General features: G+C 36.4%; 1 protein-coding gene across 5 annotated transcripts in view; it reads right to left on the minus strand.

Annotated features, from left to right (window-relative positions):
- Nucleotides 1-21,823, minus strand: part of KCNT2 (potassium sodium-activated channel subfamily T member 2) — a 115,250-nt gene that overhangs the window by 64,923 nt on the left and 28,504 nt on the right. For all 5 annotated transcript variants that reach the window (XM_064427909.1, XM_064427907.1, XM_064427911.1 and 2 more), the window contains exons 3-9: nucleotides 16,560-16,659; nucleotides 13,766-13,822; nucleotides 13,013-13,061; nucleotides 11,692-11,751; nucleotides 8,360-8,434; nucleotides 7,773-7,856; nucleotides 7,102-7,196 (exon numbers count right to left, since the gene is read on the minus strand). In XM_064427909.1, coding sequence (XP_064283979.1) covers nucleotides 7,102-7,196; nucleotides 7,773-7,856; nucleotides 8,360-8,434; nucleotides 11,692-11,751; nucleotides 13,013-13,061; nucleotides 13,766-13,822; nucleotides 16,560-16,659 — 520 coding nt within the window. The remainder of the gene's footprint in view (nucleotides 1-7,101; nucleotides 7,197-7,772; nucleotides 7,857-8,359; nucleotides 8,435-11,691; nucleotides 11,752-13,012; nucleotides 13,062-13,765; nucleotides 13,823-16,559; nucleotides 16,660-21,823) is intronic.

Genomic DNA, 21,823 nt, shown 5'->3' on the forward strand with positions numbered 1-21,823 from the left:
AGCACATTTTGCTAAATTTATTTTTTTTAATTTTACCGAGACATTACAGATTCCTCACAGTCACTCAATTTTGTGTTTTGTTCCTGCAAAGGAACAAGGACAGGAATGCATTTAGGCCAACTTTGAGGAATTTTACATCTTGCTTTACATGTGTTGGCAAGCCATAATTAGTTAATATTAGCAATAAGCTTGATTTTATTATCTCTCACAGAATGCAAAATACGATTGCTGGGGAAAGGACACCATGGAGATGCAGTCTTAGAACTGTATTTCCAACAGTCCAAATGTTATATGACTCAAAATCATTTGCTTTTTTATCCTCCATTTGTAATGGTAATTGGTCTCTGCTGCCAGAACAAGCTCTGCTTGTCATGGTATCTGGTAATATTATTACTCTATTGCAAGATGCCATGATAATAAAAGCTGAAATTCTCCCAATTGCATACTCGGAGTCCATAATTTTTTTCCAAAATACTGTGATTCCCTAACATTCTCAGTGCATCTTTAATGAAATGTAGTCAAGATTATTGATGTAAATATTAGCAGCAGTTTTTATTTGAGAGAGATTTTTACATCCCTTGGAAGTTATTGGGGAAAATATTGGGAAAGAACCTGAGTGACATTTTATCTTCTTCTTGGGCAGGGCCTTGGTTTTGAATATATGATATATATTCATATTCTGATTACTGAAGTTTTAATACTTCACATGACATTAAAAATTATTAAAGAGAAAGATAAAAATGCTTCAGAGGATAGAGACTGGAACTTTCAGAAAGGTAAGAAAGTACTTCAATGTCTGACTCCCACCTTGCGAGAGAGGCTGAAAATTCCTCCCAGTGTCAATTTAAAATAGTGATTTATAGAATATACTGTATACAGAATAGACTGTGAAATTTCAATTACTTTAATTGTAAAAGGATGATTTACCTGACCTATAGAGGTATACTCCATGTTGTACTGAAATACTGAGATAGTGTGTGTGCTACAACAGAGAATAGAAAATGGGGATAAGTTAATTTGCCTTTCAAATTTATACAAATTTAACTTTGCCCACCTTTATCTACATTCACTTTGAAACTACTGATTTTCAGATTAACAAATGACCTGCAATCTGGTCAAATTGGCAAAGTTTGTAGTTTGAAAAGATCATAAGTACATGAAGCTGACTCATTTTCCAGGGTGAAATAAAAGAACAGAAATCTCTCAATCACACTGTTTAATTGCTTAATTTAATATTTCTATATATATTCCAAATAGGAGAATTTGCGTATAAATAATGTTGTTGATACTCCATTTTAGAGAGGCTTTGTGAAGGCAGCTTTCTGAGCTATCATTTAGTCTGATTATTTTTTATTTTAAGCAGACAGGATGACTACAAATGTATCTGTCACACTTAGAAGATAATTGAGATCGAACCTTCTAACCTTTATGACTTTTTTCCCACAGATCACAGTAAATAGACTATTTAAATTGTTATTAATTTTGCTGGTGTCTGTATCTAGTTTTAAATATTCCATTACATCAGTGGCACAGAGAATTCCCTGCATGAGCCATGGGAAAGATGCTGACCTAATTATTTTAGAAATAACTATGTAGAAACATCTAAAAAGATTAACAAAGGAAATATTATGTCACTACCAAATTAATAACTAAAATAGCATGAAAATCACTGTATAATTATCTAGGTTTCCATAGAAACTGTCTTTGATGGGTAGCCAAAAAGACTTCTGATTGAGCTTCAATACTTCTGCTCTCCCTGTAATACAGGATTTCTGATCTGCCTTTCACAAACAACCAACCAGCATACATCCTTATCCTACAATCTTTAGCAACACTCCTCAAAAGCACTAATCACCCACATGCTTTTTCAGAGCCGAACTCTTGAACTTAAATATGCAAAAATATTTTTCAAGTGTATTATTACAAATACAGAGCTACCAAAAAAGAATTGTATATGGCAATATTTCTGTTTTGTCACAATACAATAGTTGCATAAAAATATGAAAAGGCGCTAATCAAAGAAACAATTGTGGGTTTTATTTCATTCTTTCATAGGAATTTTTCATTGCATTTGCTCGCCTTTTGAAAAGCCTTGGCCATTTAAGTACTAATCATAGGCATGTAAGCAAATCCCAGTGTTAGCAAAGGTGAAAGAAGTGTGGCTATCCCATAAATTCCAAAAGAAACTCGTAACAGTTTTATGTGAATTTGTTTCATTTCAATAATCAAAACTGGCAACTATTTTTGGCAATGCTGTTTTCGCATGTGTCTCATACAGCAGATTTCAGCAAAGCCACCTTAGAAATTTCTGTACCTCAAAGAGAGAATTCAATATGTGTTTCTCCTACCAAAGCTCACAATAATGTTGACCTTGAGTTCATGCACACAGTTTTTCCCAGAAGGAAATATTTCACATAAACTTTAGTTGATTTTGTAGATTATTTGCTCACAAATAACAAGTGGGTATTTTAGGAAATGCTTTGCTGTTGACCTCCCAGGAGCTGCACAGCCTTTTCATCGTCCCCTCACTTAAGGAAGTGTTAAAGCAGTGTCTGAACTCGACCTCAATTTTCATTGCACACATGCACAGAGAAAAGCACCCATCCACGCTGCCCTGGTTCCAGGAACTGAGCAGCAGGGCAGGGGGAGGGTGGGATTGCTCCAATGGATGTGGAAGGTACTGCATGTGCCACTGCCCTACTTCTAGATCTGCTTGCTGATGTTTGGAGAGCGCTGCACAGGAATACTTCAAAACAGAAAGCAGAGATCCTGTGTTTGAAACATGCAGGTTCCTGACAGATCTGCTTTGTTTCAGAGAAAGAAAAGTACCACTGATATTACTTCAGTGCTTTGTGGGATTCTTGTAATAGCTGAATAATTCATTTTGTATTATTTACAGTTACTTAGAACTTTCAATTAAAGTTTTATAATATTCTGGGATTTAAATTCTGAAACTCTTGTTTAGTCTGTTAGCTCCTGAAACTTCACATGTTTTAATATTTTAGAATAATTGAATTCTGAAAGGCAGAAGCACAGTCTTATCTTGAGCTGTCCTGATATGCAGAAAATCTCTCTCAATCAAACTGAGACTGGTCCTGAACACTGAGACTGATGTACAACAATACATAACATCACAGAAAGAACTACAGACCCAAAAATCCACATTTTATTTTACATTACATAATGGACCAACACTTTTCATCCTACTAAGGCTGGACATCTTTCTTGAATAACTGCCATTAGGCTCCAGTCACAATCAACACAGGAAGGTAAAGTCAAGACCTCCATGGGGTGATTTAGCTCCCTTCAGATCACTTTCTGAGGTGTCCATATCTACTTATTGATAATAAAGGGAACTGGAACACTGATACCTTTTCCTCTCCAAAAACTTTTGTGATTAATCCTTTCCTGGTTGAGTGGTTTTTCTTCTCTGGACACATTTGGAATTTGGACACATTGTTCCAAATCATGAGGTCTTTACTTGTCTTGTTTGGACTAGATCACTGTTGGGATTTGTCTTCATCCTTTCAAGCAACTTACTCCTACTGCTCCCTCTGGATGAGAACTGTGAGTGGGTAATTGCCATCGAGGCTACAGTAGTGGCATTCTACAGGTATTCTGTAAGTTATTTTGTGAAAAAATCCTTATTTTCTGATGCTGAAAGCACTGAAGGGTAAAAAAAAATGTTAAGACTGACCTCAGTGAGCTTTCCATGAAAGCATAAGCAAAGTTGGTGCAGGTTTGAGTATGAAAAAATAACTGTCCATCTCAAAGAATTTGTAGCCATCTCCTTCAAAAGCTAATCACTCTACACTGGTGATACATGACTAACACTGCTTTAAAATTTAAAATAACTTCTAATAGATGATTCACTGTGTCACAGAAAGATGCCTGAAATACTCATTCACTGTTATTTGTCGTCTTGTACAGTTTACAGAAATAATTAGTATTCCATTTGACAAACAAGTGCAAACATCCATTAGCTTAATGACACAACACATATTATGACTAGGTCTGTAACTCTCACTAGAACTCTCAGTAGGAACTGCTGAACAGTCTGTCATATTGGAGCACACATGTTTTAGTAGATGTAAAATTGCTCTGGTTACAAGGCCACTGAGATGTTTAAAGAAAGAAAAATCACTGGACAGCCTAATCTATCTTTGAAGTCAGGAAGTAAGAGGAAAAAAAAACCTAGTATGTAATCTATAAATTACAGATATGTGAAAATGGTCTTGTAAATTTACTGACCTGCAAATGAGTTCCACCCCTACATCCATTAACAATTATCACCAAAGACCAAAGAGTGGAGTATAGAACAAATTTTGTTGTGATTACTGTTTCTTCTGTAATAACATTGAAAATTGTCAGCTCTATACAAAAACACAGAAGAAGCTTTTATCTACTATACTCTGAGTGAAAGGACAGCCTGAACAATGGTATCTAAAACCTGTGAGGTTAGCCAATCAGTTGCAACCTCAGATAACTTATTTTTTTACTTTTCATTGGAAAGCTTCCACCTGAGTTGTAAGACATAAACTGGCATGTGCCTATCTGTGTAACCACCACTTATAAAATTCTGACGTGGAGATGTAAATGATGGCTTTACAAATGATGCACGAGGTGAAATTCATTTTCTGTGGGTTTCCTGCTAGTTAGGGTAAAGTTATTTTGAAAATTCTTATTATATGCAGACAGGAACAAAGCCAATGAGGAATCTTTCTGGGCTTCATACCATCTTATAAAATCATGTAATTCCCATAAAAAGCTCCATTCCATCTATGTGTCTGCCAAAAAAAAGGTGGCTTTGAACAGAAAACCCTGTGTTATAAAGCTATATTGGCTTCACAAGTGCTGATGTTGCTCTTGCAGCAGATGGCACAAGCCTGGCAAGCAGGAGCTAAGGGGGCTGTGGGGTTTCAACTGAATCCACCCAGGGCCTGAGTGTCAGCAGGGAGGCTCGATGAGGGCAGGTATCAGTGGTGCCAAAAGCACACCATGAGCATGTCCCTCACCCTCTAAGGGGACTGCAACTGAGGGCACTGTACTCAAGCTACTAATCCAGGCTTAGTCATTTTGCTTTACTGAAGCCTTGGCATGACATGGAGCAGGGCAGTGTTTCTAAATGGAACCAAAGAATGCTTCTGAGAACAGACTGGTGATGAATGAGAAGCTTTGTGTGTTGTGCCAGTGCTGGCTCCCAAACGTGTTTGGGGGTACTAACCTGGGCACTGCCTGCCTTTGCAGAAAACATGAAAGATCAGTCTGGTGAAAGGCACTCCTAAGTGGACAGATTCCAGCTGTGGACTTGGGTCCTCCTTCAGCAGGAAAGAACTCGCATAAGCTCTAAATTATGTCCATAAAATTAAACGCTCTCTCAAATTCACAACAGATGGAACATAAACAAAGACACTAAGGTAATTGATTTGGACTGTTTATAGAGGTTTTTGGGGGGTATGTTAAATATATAATCAGTAGTATAAAGAAAAAATGTGTAAAATGCCATTATGTGTGTCCACATAGACAAGAGTAACAATCACTTGAACAAAACTCCATAACTCCAGTCTTAGAGAAGCTGCAGATGTTTGAACTACTATTCTCAGTCAAAAAGTGCTTTGTTTCCTTTGGTCCTGCGTTACTGGGTGTCTTCATCTCACCTAGCTTATTTTCCAAGTCTAGCAGGGTCAGTCCTAGGTCAGTAAATCATGAACTATAATGAAGTACTATTTGGAGCTGTTGAGCCCAGCCATAATTACAGGTGAGCTTGCCATTTCCTGCATGTTTTACTGTCAGTTACCATGATGCCTGCTGGTGAGCAGGATACATAACTTGTGCAGCATTTCAGTAAAATATTAAGTAGGTAGGTAAAAAGGTGGAGGAATACTCAATAGCACCTTGTATTGTAAAAAACTAAAAAGCAAAATTAAAATTGTCCAAGTCCTTATGCATATAAAATTACATAATGTTCAACAGGAGATTAAATACCACAAAAATTCATTACTGGAACAGGCAGCATTTGTTAATAAGCAGGTGTGTGGCCCTAAGACAAAGGGCAAAATTGGACCATTCATTTAGCCTGGCTAGAGCAAACTTCTCCTCTAAAAAGCCATGTGCTATGTTACACTTAATACCAAAAGGGTTAGGCAGCACATAACAGTGACTATCAGAAAAGCAAGCTAGAGAAATAAAATAAGAGAAAATCTAATTACTGTCTCCAGAATGACACAGCAAACTTTATCAATGTGCTGACCTAAAGGCATCTTGTCTGGCAAAACAAATACAGGTGATTTAGCCTTTCCACACAGAACCATCTTGTCTTTTCACTGTCCTCTAGTACACCAGCTTGCATCACACCGTACACAGCCCTGTATTCTCCCTGAGTATGATGCTCAATTCTCAGGCACCACTGATGAGAAAGTTCTGTATGTTATGTAAGCTACAGAGCTACTGTATAGTAATCACGTAGTCTCCTTCATCTGCCTCCAGCCTGGGCTAACACCATATCACTCTGGCACAATGTAAACATGGGGCAATTGAGTAGTGTTTCCTGTGGATGTAAATTCAAGTTTCTCAGGTCTTGCAGCAAAACATTCTTCAACATTTTTGGTTGTTTGAACCTACCATCCAGTACCATCAGTACTCTAGATTAATACATTCTACACTGTGTGTAATCTGGATTAATAACAGCTATCCCCTGTAATACTTAGGGGAAACTGACTCAGTCAAAGTCTTAAGGCTGAGGTATTGCACATTCTTCTCTATCCCAGCAGACAGAGGAAGGTGACCTTGGTGTGGGTCAATATACTTCTGTTGCTACTCTTCACATGTGAGTGACTTCTCTGCTGAGGTTTGTACATATGTAAAGTTCCCCCTGCTTTATCCTGTGTTTTGGCATCATCTGTATTTCCTTCCTCAGAGAGAGAAGGATTCCTTTTCCCATGCATGCACATTCTGTCTCCAAGCCCAGTGCATCCACACCCCAGCAGTACAGGTGCTAGTTAACATTTTCACTTAAGTGTTTCACCCTTCTTATTTCACTGCATGGTTTCCACCAGGCAAGCCAACATGTATAATAGAATCAGAGGGGATTTGGATACTTACCAAGTGAAGATGAGACATAATAAGGTAGATATTAAAATGAGGACTTGGTTAAACATTGCGGACTGTGTGCGTTGGATGGCTCGGTGAAGATCATTCTGTAGTAATGGAAAATAGGTGTTATTTTTGGGTTTGAACCAATAAGTCAGGATCTGATTCTGTAGAGGAATTATGCAGTACCCTGACAGCAACGCAGTCACCCAAATGCACTTATAAGTTTTCTGATAATATAGAAGGTGCAGAAAGGCCAGCTGTGATTCTGTGATTATTTAAGTAGTTCTTTTTCATCCCAGCACAATTCTGATCCTATTGCAAGCTGCCTTGAGGTCTGCTCATGTCTAGCTTACAAATTACAGGCTGCAAGGCCCAATTATGGCCAAACAGTTGAGTTCCCTGCAATTGTGTATGAATGGCAGAATAGCAAAAGAACCATCCACTGCCATTTCCTTTATTGGCACAGTAACAATTTATACTAATTGAGATTTCAGTTCATGTCTTACTTTTTTCTAATTCTGATGCAGAAAGCAGTTTAGTAATGCTTGACCATTTGGATAATCTAAATACAGATCTGGTTAGCTTCCTATTAGGGTTAGACTGTACTGCCAAAATCCCACTAAAGACAACATACAAAAACACCCACAACTCTAGAATATTTATTTCCTTTGCATACTTACAATCATATTTTCTAAAGCATGCTTTGCCAGCCAGCAATTTAAAAATACAGGAATAAACAGGTTTCTTAGGACTGGCCAGAAAATCTGCAAGAAGAATTAACAAATTCATTAGAAGCTTTTCTGATGAGGAATAGAGCTTTACTATTCAAGCAGCAATGAAAACACTTGGGGAAAATACTTACTATTAATATGTTTCTAGCGTGAGATTTGGCTTTAAATAATGTTTTTGTCTTCCTTTGTGATTAACCACATGCAGGATAATTAGATAAAATAGGAACACAGTCAGTTTTCACTGCAGACATGAGTGATTCTTACATTTCTACAACCATCTGGTTTATTTTATTGATTGTGCTGTAGTTGGAGTTAGATGGTTTTGGTTTTGATTGTGCCCATGGAAGAGGAAGTGGAAAGTTATCTGTACAACTTCACTCCAGCAGCAAACTATCTTCTTATTGCTGGCAAATTTCTGTTCCCATAGGCACAAACTCATCATCCACATTAGAATAAAATTCATTTTAAAAAAGTAAAGAGTATTTGTGCAGCTATAGAAGTGCAATGTGCAAATGTATTAATTCAAACATGTTTACCGTGATGATGAAAGGGACAGCATTAATTATTTCCAGGAGAAAGGGTATTCTCAGAATTTGCTCCCAGATATTTCCCTTCAAAGAAAAGGAAAAAAACCAACACAATGTCACAGTCAGCTTACAAACAAATTTATGACGAGAAATACATGCGATGTCCCAATGAAACAGAGGGAGTCTCTCCCACACCTGAAATGCAGGAATATCATTCATCTCAGATTTAAACTCATGTGACAAATGTGAATATGGAATATAGATCACTCTGGATCCTTTTTCCTACACCCTATCATAATGTACTTCCCAAGTAAAACATATATGGTTTCAAATCTCCTTCCTTTCATCCTTTGCATTTATCATTTATCTTTACTTTGTATTTTTTCTTTCCCAACTGTTTTGGAGAGGGAAGTAAGGAACAAATCGAGTGTTTAACATTTGAATTAGGACTACAGTATCAAGTTCTCTGTTTCTGCCACCAACACTTCAGAACACTTTAGGGCTTTTTGGAATTTGATCTTGCTTCCATGAAATGAGAGGTCTTCCCACATATTTCAGTGAAGTGGCATTGATCTTTTAATTTGCTTACTGCTACCAACAGGAAGGGGATAATTCTACTATTTTTCCAAATCTGCACAGTGGCTGTGACTGATTAAATGTTGAGATGAAAATCCGCATATTAGAAAAGGAAGGTAGTTGAACTTCAGTGACTTACAGCTTTACTAATGCTGTGTAGCAGAACTCCATCATAGGTAATGCAATAATAGTGCAGCACATACCATGGCAGTATTACAAGAATTTGCAGTAGAGCATTATAGTTTCAGTTGCAATGACATGTTCGTCTTCCCTGAAAAAATAACCACCTGATACAGCCACTAAAAATTAAATACAACCTCCATGCCATATATAATTCTTTCTCCATTTTTAACACATCTGGAAGCCACTATACCTCAGGGACAGGGATTATGTCTTCCATGTAATTGCAATTGGTTGGAGTCAGACATAAAAGTGAAATCACGAGGCTGTAAACTGAGAGGGTTTTGTATGAAGAGTAAAATCAAAATCCAATCTGATTTTTCAAACGGAACCATTTTGTGATTTCAAAAATTTCCTCATTTTTAATGTTAGGAGTTTCCTCCTCTGCATTACAGAGAAGAAATGTCACATAATTTACTTGTGCAGGCAAAGTGCCAGTATGGATGGGCTCCAGGTAATTAGGGATGTGTGCAGCTGTAGGACTCTGGCTTCCACATGGAAATGCATAAATGCATCATGAGTTCTGCAAAACTGCCTTTTGCAGTGACAATGTATGGTGCTGCTCAAAGCCCTGAGAGTACCTGAGCACCAGGCATATGCAGGATTGCCAGGTGTCTGTGGTAACTTTTGATAATGGAGGTTTTTGACGCAGACATCTTTCAGAATTCTGGCCAAGGACAAACCCTCCTGTAATATTTTAGGCTGGGAGAATGCAGACTGTAAACCTTCCACTCCTGGATCCAAGTGATCAGCACCACAACACAGTGCTACATCCTTTGCATTCCTCTTCATTTAAAAGCTATAAAAAATGTAAATTCACTGTAGCACAGTAACGTGATATGCTACTCTGCAGTCAGTACTCTGCATGTTGAATCATTTCTCATATGTCATGGACCAGGTATCAGAAAGGTCAATCTCTCAGAGTATCCTCTCAAATGACTGCTTTATTCACTTTACAGGTTATTTGTGAAATCCTAGTAATGTGCACTCCAATGCAAACACAATCATCTTTTTCTTGTTTTCTCGCTTGCTAATTCTCTGACTTGTAGAAGTTAGTTACCTAAATTGTGAAAGCTTTGAAAATTGTTTCCATAAAATAAGTCATCTGCCACAGATTTACATGAACCAAGGCACCTTTGGTCACCTTGGCTGGGTAGAAAAGCCTTACAGTGGGTGAAATAACACCATTCTTAGCTTCAAGAGAATGGTGTAAAACTATGAGAACAGGACTAGAGGAAAGGAGGTGTTTACATCGAGTGGATTGATGCGATTAACAAATTTTGTTGCTCCTCAGGTTAATCCTTTACTTCTTTCTCTTAAGGGGAGTGAAATCACAAAACTGCCTCAATTCTGTGACAGGTGTATGCAGGAAATCAGGGTAGTGGAACTTCCCATCCATCACACACTGATGAGTAACTTCTCATAGAAGCTGATTTGCCAAGAATTCATATTTTGTACCCACTGAAACTGATACAAATCACAAGCAGAATGGATGAGGATAAAATGCTGCCCAATAAACTCAGGAACAGCACAAACTGTGATTGCTTTTTACTGTTTTGCCACCAGGATATAAATTTTGGACTATGTCTACCCGTAACTGATTTGCACTTGTAACCCCCAACCCTCAGATAATATATGCTTCAAGGATTAAGAAGAATAGTTTTTAGACAGCAGACAGCTGCAAACCTCTTAGCATTATTGGGCACTAAGGAAAACATTTATGCCATAATCACTCGGTAAGCACATTGAAATACAAGTCTCTAAATGCAGCAGTGGCTCTGATAGCTACTGAGTGTCAGTAATACAAAATATAACACAAAAAAAAATATTATCCCCCCAAGATATTTTCCGCTTTAGAAACCAAATATTTTCATATTTTCATTGGTAAATGATTTCAAATGCTTTCAGTATTTCTCTCCTAAAGATACTAAAAATACAGAGATAGAGCAGAACAAAATGGAATGAAGAAAACTGAATGATTTTATTAGAGAAAATTAACTTTTAAAGGAGAATGCAAATACAAAAATACATTGCATTCATATCAAACTACTTCTAGACATTTTGAAAAGATATTCCAATAGCATCATAGAGGTGAATAACACAAGTTTTTGGGTTGTTTTTTTTTTGTTTTTTGGGGGGTTTTTTTTGTTTTGTTTTGTTTTTTTAAGGACTGTCTTTGTTTTTCTGGGCACAATTTTAGAAGGCTAAACCTTGAATTATATGTATTGAGTAGCTACAGCTTTAAAATCAATGACAACTGTGTCAAGTAATTACAGACAGACAAATAAAACTGCACAACTTAAAATCAGTGTCAAAAAGTCAAGGTCGCTTTTGAGAATGTGTTTTCAAATTACAACGGAAGATAATGAGCATTTAATTGCTGACTTCCACTCTAGATATTAGAGTTTGCTCATAAATTTGGGAAACAGGGCTGCCTGTGTGACAATATGCCATCCTGGAAAAGTGTGCTTTGCTCAACTCCCTGCTTGTACACCAGCATGGGCACAGGTACATAAACTTTATATTGAAATATTTAACTCATGATTTTTTAATTAATTTGCCTAAAAGTAACAAAGAGTACTTACCTTGTAGCTTAGATAACTTAGCAACAGAGTTTCAAAGAGACTTATTACGGCCACAGACACCTTAAGTGAAGTGAAAAAGTTATGTGTATTAATACCAGCTTCTGGAGAATAGATATTAAAATTACAATGAAAATAAAAGATTATATAAAACAGCTCTTCCTCTGAAACTCTCTCAGCTAAGAGCATTTTGCTTGAAGCTTAGATATTGTTATTTTTCTGAGTTTCATTTATTCCTAAACAGTACCAAAATCTTCCCACATGAGAGAGAGAGAAAGAAGCTGTAAATAAGCAACCTCAGTCAGCTCTTTACTTTCTTGTGAAGATGTTATGAATGTGTGGAATAGCAAATGTTTTTCTTACTGTGTATAATGCAGAAAGCATAAAAAAAAAAGCTACAGATGAATAAGTATTGATTTTAAGATTTAAATGCAGCTGAGCATGATTTACCAGCCTCCAATTAGATTATATAGTTAGTTAGTATTAAATAGTTTAAAATATTTAAATAGTCAAATATCAAAATAGTGAAAGAAAATACTTAAGTCTTTATAGATATTAAGAATTTACTGATGTTCTTTGCACAGAAGGTATTTGTATTTTAATGTGTATCATGGGGATATTCCACCAGGATGGATACTATCAGGCTGGAGCCTGAGGTCAAGCCTAGGATTTTAAATTTTAAATTAATGCTGCCTACAGCTGCAAACTCTGAAGGGTGCACAGTGTCTTTATCTAGAATTTAAAAAAAAAAAAAAGATGCTATGATTTGGGAAATAATTAAAATATACAGAATTATTAAATAGGCAATCAAAATACAGCTTCTCTGTATTAGTTTTACATAAACTCGGGCTTTATTTTCAAATAAATTCCTGGCCTTACCAAACAGACATATTAGAAAAGGACAGCAAGCATAGATAGATATCTCAGTATTTTAAAATTAAATTTAATAAAGTAATCTGAACACTCATTAAAAATTTATTCAAACTGTGCATATTCTACAGTATTTTCAAGGGCTTCTTCTCCTAGGAAATTGTGTATTATAAGGAGGTACAATCATTGCATTGGCATTGCACCAATCATGGTAAGAGAATATAATGGTATAACCTATCTGGAAGCTTAAGTAAGTTTTTTCTTAGTGAAAACCACATTTCACAGAGAGAATCAGTACAGATCAGCTAATCTTTATGCTTTTGCTGTACTTGGTGTTCAAGATTTCCTTGCTGACATCAACATTTCCAATATCCTTTAACTGCTACAATTCTGTAAATCAATATCATCTACAGTTGTTACATGGAAATAATGGAATTTGTCATTTACATATTACCTGTAATCCCCATAAAGGTAAACTTCGATTCACCCAAATAATGGGAGACCTGTTCATTACAGTAAGGAAATAAATATGAAATTAATCATAATCCGGTGTTTCAGACAAAAAAAAAAAAGTTGTACATGTGAATGGAAATTAGAGCAGACTTATTGAAAAAAAAAACCTCTCAGTAATAAAAACTTTAAATCAGTAGTTACCTACTGAGTATTGACATGACTTGTATTTCTAATCCACAGCAAATCATTAAATTCCTGTGGGAAACTGTCAATCCTTTTGTGTGAACACTTTGCTATCTATATAATGACATAAATCATATCTAACTCTTAGGGGCTGTGGTATCTTGGAAGAATCCTATCAATGCTAATAGGCACTTGATACAACACCAATGGAATGGGACACTCTCAGTGGCACAATAATTTCCTGTTAATCATTTACTGCTACTCAGAATTGTTGTTTTTCTTTTTTAATTAAGGGCATCCTTTTTTATTTCTGCAAAGTATCGGCATTGATGGAACCCAGATCTCACACCAGCATTCAGTCCAGCAGTTCACTTTGCAATCAAGAAAAATAATTAAAATATTAAATGCAATTTGAACATTCAGAAATGTAAGTAATGACTAGAGATTTATAGAAACATCCCTACTATATGTTAAAATGCCACCATTCCAGATGGAAATGGATTCGTCTTCCTGTGTTCCCTTCCCACCATTCTGTGGACTTTTGTGTTGCTGTTTTAACTTAGGAACTCACCAATCAATTGTTCCAGGTGTGTAGTTTTGATGGGAACAACTCCGGTTTAATTCCTTACTGACAGTTGCCATACCATCCATGCAAAGTCCATTTCCATTAGCAAATGTGTACGGGAACACAGTCATAAAAACATATGGGAGGAAAGGGATATTAATTACATCATTAAGTGGTCTATGAAATGCATACAATAGTTTGAAACCCAAGGCAATCCATACAGACATTTTTTAAAAGTAAAGTAACTTTTAGAAAGTACTGCTGTATGTGTTCCATATCTGTAGACAAAGGAGTGTGAAGCATTCCAGGTTACATTTTTTGTAGATTTCTTTTCAAATTTAAGAACAAGACAACTGAAATGATACTTTGTAAAGACGAACTAAGTACATAATATATACTAAAGATCAAGAGACCCTAGAAATCCTGTCCCAAGGGCAAGCTGTGATACAAAGAGCACATTCTCAACAGGAAAGACTGCAGCAAACCACACTTGCAGGACGTGAGGAGGGCTGGAGACGCATGCAGCAGTACTTCCAGTACACAGCTGGTGATACCCAAGTAAGAATATTGGCCATTATACACATTATGTTATTTTGCCTTTAATTGCTGGCACAAATCTTCCTTTTACATGGTCATATAAGGATGTGGGAATATATCATTTGTAAATGATGACAAATATTGTTCCTCATCCTTGGCAAGCAAGGTCAGCAGAAAATAAAGGGATCTGCAGCCCACAGATTAGCAACAGTATATGCACCAGCTCTGAGTGGGACAGTGCTGAACTGTACCCATTAATAAGGATGCTTTATGTCTTAGGCTCTTTCCTGTACACCCACTGTGCCTGATGGAGTAAATGAAAGACACCAACATGTGCAGGCATTTCTGAAAAACATTAAATAAATCTGATGAAAAGAATTCCTCCCAGATTTGTTACTTTAAAACCAACCAGGTGAAAACATTTTCTGTGGCCACACTCTCAGCACGCCGAGTTTCTTTCACCAGGCTATGACACAGTACCTAGAATTTTATTTTTTTTTTCATATCACCACATCTTTAAGAATGCATTCAAGCAAGAGTTTTGGTATCAAGCCCTCAGGATCTCTAGGGCATTAATGGGGTGCCATTGATTTGTCAGGCACAGCTTCTAAGATTAGGGCCTTAGTAAGCAGGCAGGACTTACCTGAATCTTCTCAGGCAGACAAATATTATTCAGAGACAGAACACACCAACTAGTCTCTTAGATGTACCACAACACCATGTAGGGGAATAACATGTATAGAAAATATAAATACACTCTCTGGTGAATTGTAAAACACTTGGATTGAAGGACATGCCAGGAGAAGTGTGAGGCATTCAGCAGTCTGCAGATGTATATGAATATGCATCTTGGCACATAAATACAAAAGTATATTTGGCACAAGGTCTGATATTCTAACCTGTCCTGCACACCCAGACAGAACCATGCAGTACAATACACTCATCTGGGCTCACCAGAGATCTCACAATGAAAGAATTGCATCATGCCAGAAACCATGATTAGATAGAAAATGCTCAGTCCCTGAGTTGCTAATAAGACTAAATTTCTAAGGATGGATTTCCTCTTCTCCACAACTTTTTGTAAAAACTTTACTGCTTGTTTCCTCTTATTGAAGAGACAATCTAAGGTATATGTAGAGTCAAAAGTAGTTTTTTATGGGTCTTGTTTTTCAGGGAAATTTCTTCACAGCCCTTTGTCAGAACTTACAATTTCTCACAATAAATTTTGACCAAAAAAAATCTCAAATGTATCTTCTGTACTTCCTATTCACATATCCTTCTCTCATACACTGCTGAATAAAGCAAATATTCTTAACCTCTCTTTCCTTTGGATTTCATTCTTGCAGAGTATTTCTCCCATGCACTAGCTTTTTTTGGTGTTACCCTTACTAGGTATAACTGACATCCAAATATGAAAATTAGAAATCAAACTCTGTCCCTTGCCTAAAATTGTGTGAAGACTGCTGGTTCTATCATCCTAAGCTGAGTATTTTCTTATGTGCTTTGTTTCTTTCAGCATTTATGGACAAAACAATCAAATCAAGTGAAAGGAAGTATGTTAATAAAATGTGACGCTTATTAGCATTAAAAATTGAGGAGATTCAATATTCCCAGGATATAAATATAACAGAAGTACAGGATTAAATAAATTACAATTTCTTCTACATTTGGTGATTAATCATGTAACACTTAAAAAAATGATGATATAGAAGATATAGAATACCACACTGGCAATTTGGGGTGTGCTACACCATTCATTATATCCATAAATCATCATGAGTATAGAATGTGCCTTTGGTCTCACTCTTCTGAAGTGTTTCGAGAAAGCAGAAGGCTGGAAAATGATCATCAGTATCATCTACATGAAAGCTCAGTTTCACATATTTGTCTGTCCATTTCTGGGATCTGGGGTTTTAAGTAATTTAAGCAAATCCAAAAATAATTGTTGCATAAACTGGGAATCAGACATTTGCAATTTTACATAGAAATGTCATGTAATAACACATCTAAAATATGTGTTTGCACAATTATATCTGATGCACGGTATCTGAGGAGAGAGCCAGGATTATTTTAGTGGTAAAGAGAAAAAATAATATTGTTATTTTAGTTCTTATTTCCATTCACAATGTAAGAGCAGCTTTGTAATTCTTTCAAAATATCCAGAAGACGTAAAACAAATCCTTCATGTGTTTAATGATTTATTTCTTATAACTTAAATAATGCTTTGAGAGCAGAAATGAGGAAAAAAAACCTCACACATTACCATCCAAGTCCTTGTGTAGGATCATCCAGGAGCACACGAACTATGTATAGGAAACAGCTTAGGAGCTTGAGAGAGAAGTTGAATAATCGTATTCTCAGACCTAGAGAGAAAAAGAAAAAAAGAAAAATAGGAAAGGAAAAGAAAGACAAAAGAAGTTCAGTGGTTTTAAAATTTCACCAACCTTCAAGGTAAAAATAAAAGGAACTAGAATAGTCTTGTAGTAAAAAGCAATGTCTATATAACCAGCCTGTATAACTCAGCCTGTTTTAATGTAAAGAACTATACAGTCACTTTTTTAAAAGCTATTCTATGCTGTTAATCCTTCACTGATGCCATTTTCTGCATCCTTAGTAGTTTGAAATGTTTGCTTTCTTGGGAGGGGAACCAGAACTACACAATGCTTTTTGAGATACAGGATACAGCAACATGAAAAGACATACTTTCAGCCACAGGCAGGAGATATGCAGTGGCAAGCATTTAAATATTAATATCTAAAAATTTCTTCATGCAGTAGCTTCACATACAGAATATATAACTCTATTCCAACTTTTAAAATATTAAACTGGAGTTATTTAATGCTCAATTTGAATAACTATGCATTCAAGAATCAGGACATCTAAAAGTGATGCTGAATGCACAACTGAACTGAATTTGTTCTACAGACCATGTACATATTCTAGATGAACAGACAGGCCACAAATACTATCAGAGAATATTACACTATTTCCCACAAATATAGGTTTAATGCACAAGGCCAGGATTCCTTCAAAGGGATCCACATGGACACTTACTGCTATCACACAGGCAATTTATTTCACTGCCAATTGGAGCCGTTATCTACTGAAATGGAACTTTTGGGACTTTTACGTGATTTTGCAGTCATTGGAGGATTAAGGTTTAAATTTTTAGTACTGCTATTGAATTCGGCAGACTTTTTTGCTAGTGTGAATATTTTCATCTGACTCTTAGACATAAGCATTCATTTACTAATCAATTTAAAACGGTTGACTAACGTTAGGTGACTGGAGGTCACTGAAGCAATATTTTTTTTTAAGTCTTGCAAACTGAGAGTCCAGTTCTGCGTGGCTGAGCCCTTCTACCCAAAGCAGAATACTCTGAATCTTACCCAGATGTGACTTCCCTTGCCTCAGTCACAACAAGGACACTGTGCTTTATAGCTGTGTTGAAAATACTTCAGCAGGTCTGCTGAACTCAATGTAAATACTTCAGTGGTTTAACAACTACCCAAATAATGCATACCCAAAGCTGTGTGCATACATTCCCTTCTAAGGAGAGAATCACAATCATTTTATAGTAATATTACTTTTTTTTTAACTTTACTCAGTCCTAAGTTCACAATCAGCAAAACCAGATAAAACTGATAAATCAGTTTTTATGTCTACTAGTTAATTTTCCGTTAAAGCTCCATCTACTACATACACAGAAAAATAGAAAATTGATTCTTAAGAATTTTACCATGCCATTTCTGAGTGAAATCTTTAGGTTTGTTACATAAAACTGCTTATTACTTTTAACTGTGAAGTTGCAGTTATCACATAAGAACTGGATGGACTTTTACAGCACTTGTTTCAGTGAACTAAGGGTTAAAATCCTGTGGTCTGTGAGAAGTCCCACAGCTGTTACTGGCAATTGGGTTTGAGAACATTAACCTAAGGATTCCTGCTCCCCTATCAAGAGTAATTAGCCACTGACTATTTATTCCCCAACATGCCTGAAGGGGGGGAAGGACTGAAGGAAGCAAGCATGGTATCCTATTATTTGACTTGGCCATTTTTGTGAGCTGTTGCTGAAGAAAACATGAATTATTTGTTTGTCCTAGGCCTTTTGTAGAATTCTGCTGGAATATGAATGATTGCCCTATTGGTTGCCGGGCTATTACAACTAGGAAAGCAGATAATGTTTTAAAAAAGCCCCTAAACCTAAACAAACAAAAAAAACCTACCAATTTTATATTGTCTAACTTTCTTGGGCAAGTACAGAAGTCTGTTGTTTTTCTCCTGCTTTTTAGCTCTCTAAATGTTACTGTTGGTGTGAAACACTTGTTTTCTGCATTGATAACGGCCTGGTTTCCAATCATCCTTTGAAATTATATGTTGATTTAAGTGCCAAAAGAAAATGGTTCTTTTCTGATTGAAAGCTACATCAATACAGACTGGGGGTTCAGCCTGCTGCCTTAAACCCTTAACTCTCAAATCTTAGTTCTGACACCTCTGGAACTCAGGCTCTGGCTATCTCCATAGCCTGTTTCCCACAGAATGGGAGGCAGGGTTTTCAAATCAGCCATGCTTTCATCTAAGGGTTTCAGTAGGGAGTGCATTTTGTGGCTAGGGCTGTTTATAAAGCAATGCAAAGTACAGGTTCTGTAGCGTAGGTGATTGGGTCAGTTACTAAAATATAAATAGGAAAAACAGGCTTCAAGTCCACCCTGGGTCACCTCTCCTTGCTCTGTGTGCCTCAGCCATTAGTGACATATTCAGCCACCCTTGCTAAAATTTGGGTAAGTAATGCAGGCCTGAAAAATGCTTTTTTCCTCTGGTGGAAAGATTCTGCAGCCTCACAGCTGGGGATTCTCATGTGAGTTGGAAGCAATGCATGTGTTCCACTATCATGGAGATGTAGGATTTCAAATGTGGGAAGGAGGTGCACAAACACTACAGAAGGCATTTAAAACAGGTTTTCGATTATTATTCGGGTACAAAGAAAGCATTTCATATTTGTTTGCTTCCTGTCTATTTTTGTTCTGTATTTCACATGCTGTCAATGGATCAACATCGTCTGCTTGACTTAATTTCCTTTTCTCCATTCAGAGCCAGATTGCTTAAGTGGCAGGGTCATTGGCGCAGAATATCTCTATGTTTTGAATATGAGCTTGTGTTCAGCTCCACCCATCATGCGCTGTTATGCAGTTATATATTTTTTAATGGGAATGCAATTTCACTGTGTCTGTGCAACAAAGTTCTTACATACTCTTGTTTTATTGAAAAGAATTGATAATAACATTCAAAATCTATTTGTTTGGTTAACTAAATATAACTATGTCAAATCTCATGTCATTTATCTATGTCATTTCCTTCTCACTTTAAACAAGTATTTGCTATTTTTGCAAGCATTTTAAGTATAGAATGATACATTCTGTTTTACCACTTCTGACTGGGAATTTCACTTTTATTATAAATTCTTCATGCTCTCCTTGCCAGCATTTCCGTAGATTAAATGTGAGGTTTAGAGAGTTGGTCTAAACAGAGTGACGGATACCAGGTGAGGATTTTAGAATTACCTCCCATTATTCCTTTCCCATAAGTCACCAATCTATTGCTGATTTTCAGCAGAATTATTTCAGTGGCAGCTGGCTTTAGGAGCTGGACCAAAATATGCTCTTAATAGTTCATATCCTAGTGATAGTTATCCTTTATTCCCTCTTCCCTGACTTGAAACTTCACTTATCTTTTCCCCTTTGGACTTATTGCTGGCTGTGATAATGCAGTGTGTGGTCCTGGCAAGTTACAAGCAAGTCATGAAGTCATGCTTGTATGACCATGTCATTTTCTCCTTCTCTCTTTTTTTTAATTTTTTTTGTGAGGGTGCTGAGTGACACCTTTGTAAGATTTTTTTATACACTGTTTGAATTTGATTAGACATTTGCTTGCAGAAATTGAGTGGAAACTAGATTGACATGAGACACAGATTAAGGCTTGTTTTATCAGTTTATCAGTTTAAACAAGGGTAAAAATTAATAAAACAGTTGATATTTCAAGTTACTAGCCCATATGTGATTTAGATCAGGACAGCATTCTGTAGAAAATGCTTATAAATTCTAGAACTGACTGCTCTGGTTGGCAAAACCATATTATCAAAATTGATATTATCAAAACTGTTTGGTGAACAGGTTTGATTTAGCTACACTGTCCAAAAAAATTTCTGATCCTACTGACAATTTTTTTTCTCAATGACAGCAAGTCCATCTTTAATACGTGAAGGAAGGTTTTTAGTGCTCTCACTGAACACTGTCTAAAATCTATTATCTTTGTTTATCAGCTCCCTGGTACCTCTGGGCAAGAGACTCCTCCTGTTTCAGTGCAGGACTGAATGAGTGCACGTAACAGAGAGAGGCAGGCTACAGTGTCAGCAGCTGCTCTTTGGAGGCTTTCTTGGGGGAGACTGTGGTTCCGAGTATTTGGACAAGAACCAAGATCTGCATAAGCAGAAGGAATGTTTGAACTCATTAATACTGACTGCTCTGGCTTGGGGGTTTTTCTTGTTACTCATGGTGCCTTTTTTTTCTTTTTTCTTTCCTTTTAGAGGAATATTTTTCTTCGTACGCTTGGAAAGTAAAAGCAGCTTAGCCAATAAAATTATCAAGTTCTGTGATATAAAACTAGTATTTATTTATTTATTGCTAGCTCTTAACAGATTTTTTGCTATGTCTTATTTTTGAAAGATTGATCTAGTCTCCCCAGTGTTGCTTGTATATTTTCAGACTGGGACATCAAAAAATTTCTTTCTTTTATTTTTTTCTGTCTTTTTCCAGACACAAAATCATGAAACAATTTTAACTGTACAAAGAAAGAAATTCATTCTTTGTAGGCTAAAAGCTTTATGTATAAAGCCATTGTAATTTCAGTTATTTACATGTGAAAGGCAAAGAGAAATAACTTCAGTCCTGCTACACAGAAGAAAATTGAGGTCAGTTACTGATCTTCTGACCTATGAGCTCCACTGTTCTAACCAAGATTGGATAATATTCCATGTTTCCACCCACCTGGATCAGCTGCATGGATACATTTAAAAAGATTAATATCTTAATTCCTCCACATTTTCTTCCATGATGGCCGATGATGTTAAGCACATATTTCAATGAAGATCTATTTAGGTTAGACTACAGTGTTGAGACTATAAATTAAGTTAGACTATAGGCTAATGACAAGGACTACATTCTGAAGTACCACATCCCCAATAGTCTCCTTTCCTTTTTTTTTTTTTTCAGTGCAGATAAAGTTTGAAACTTTAGGAATACTTAACACTTCAAAAAGCTGGGTAGTTTTGCAGCTTTCTAACTTTACCCTCCTTTGCTTTCCTAGTCACAAGGTCACGACTTATCAATGAGCATTGCTGCCAGATTATTGCAAATTAGTCAACTTGATCACGACACAGAAATAAAATCATGATTTTATTTAACAGTTCGTGACATCACTAATTGTTTGATCCTGCATGAGCACATGATTTTCAAGTTTAAAATATTTAAC

The sequence above is a fragment of the Passer domesticus genome, chromosome 7 (assembly GCF_036417665.1).
Source record: "Passer domesticus isolate bPasDom1 chromosome 7, bPasDom1.hap1, whole genome shotgun sequence".
NCBI lineage: Eukaryota > Metazoa > Chordata > Aves > Passeriformes > Passeridae > Passer > Passer domesticus.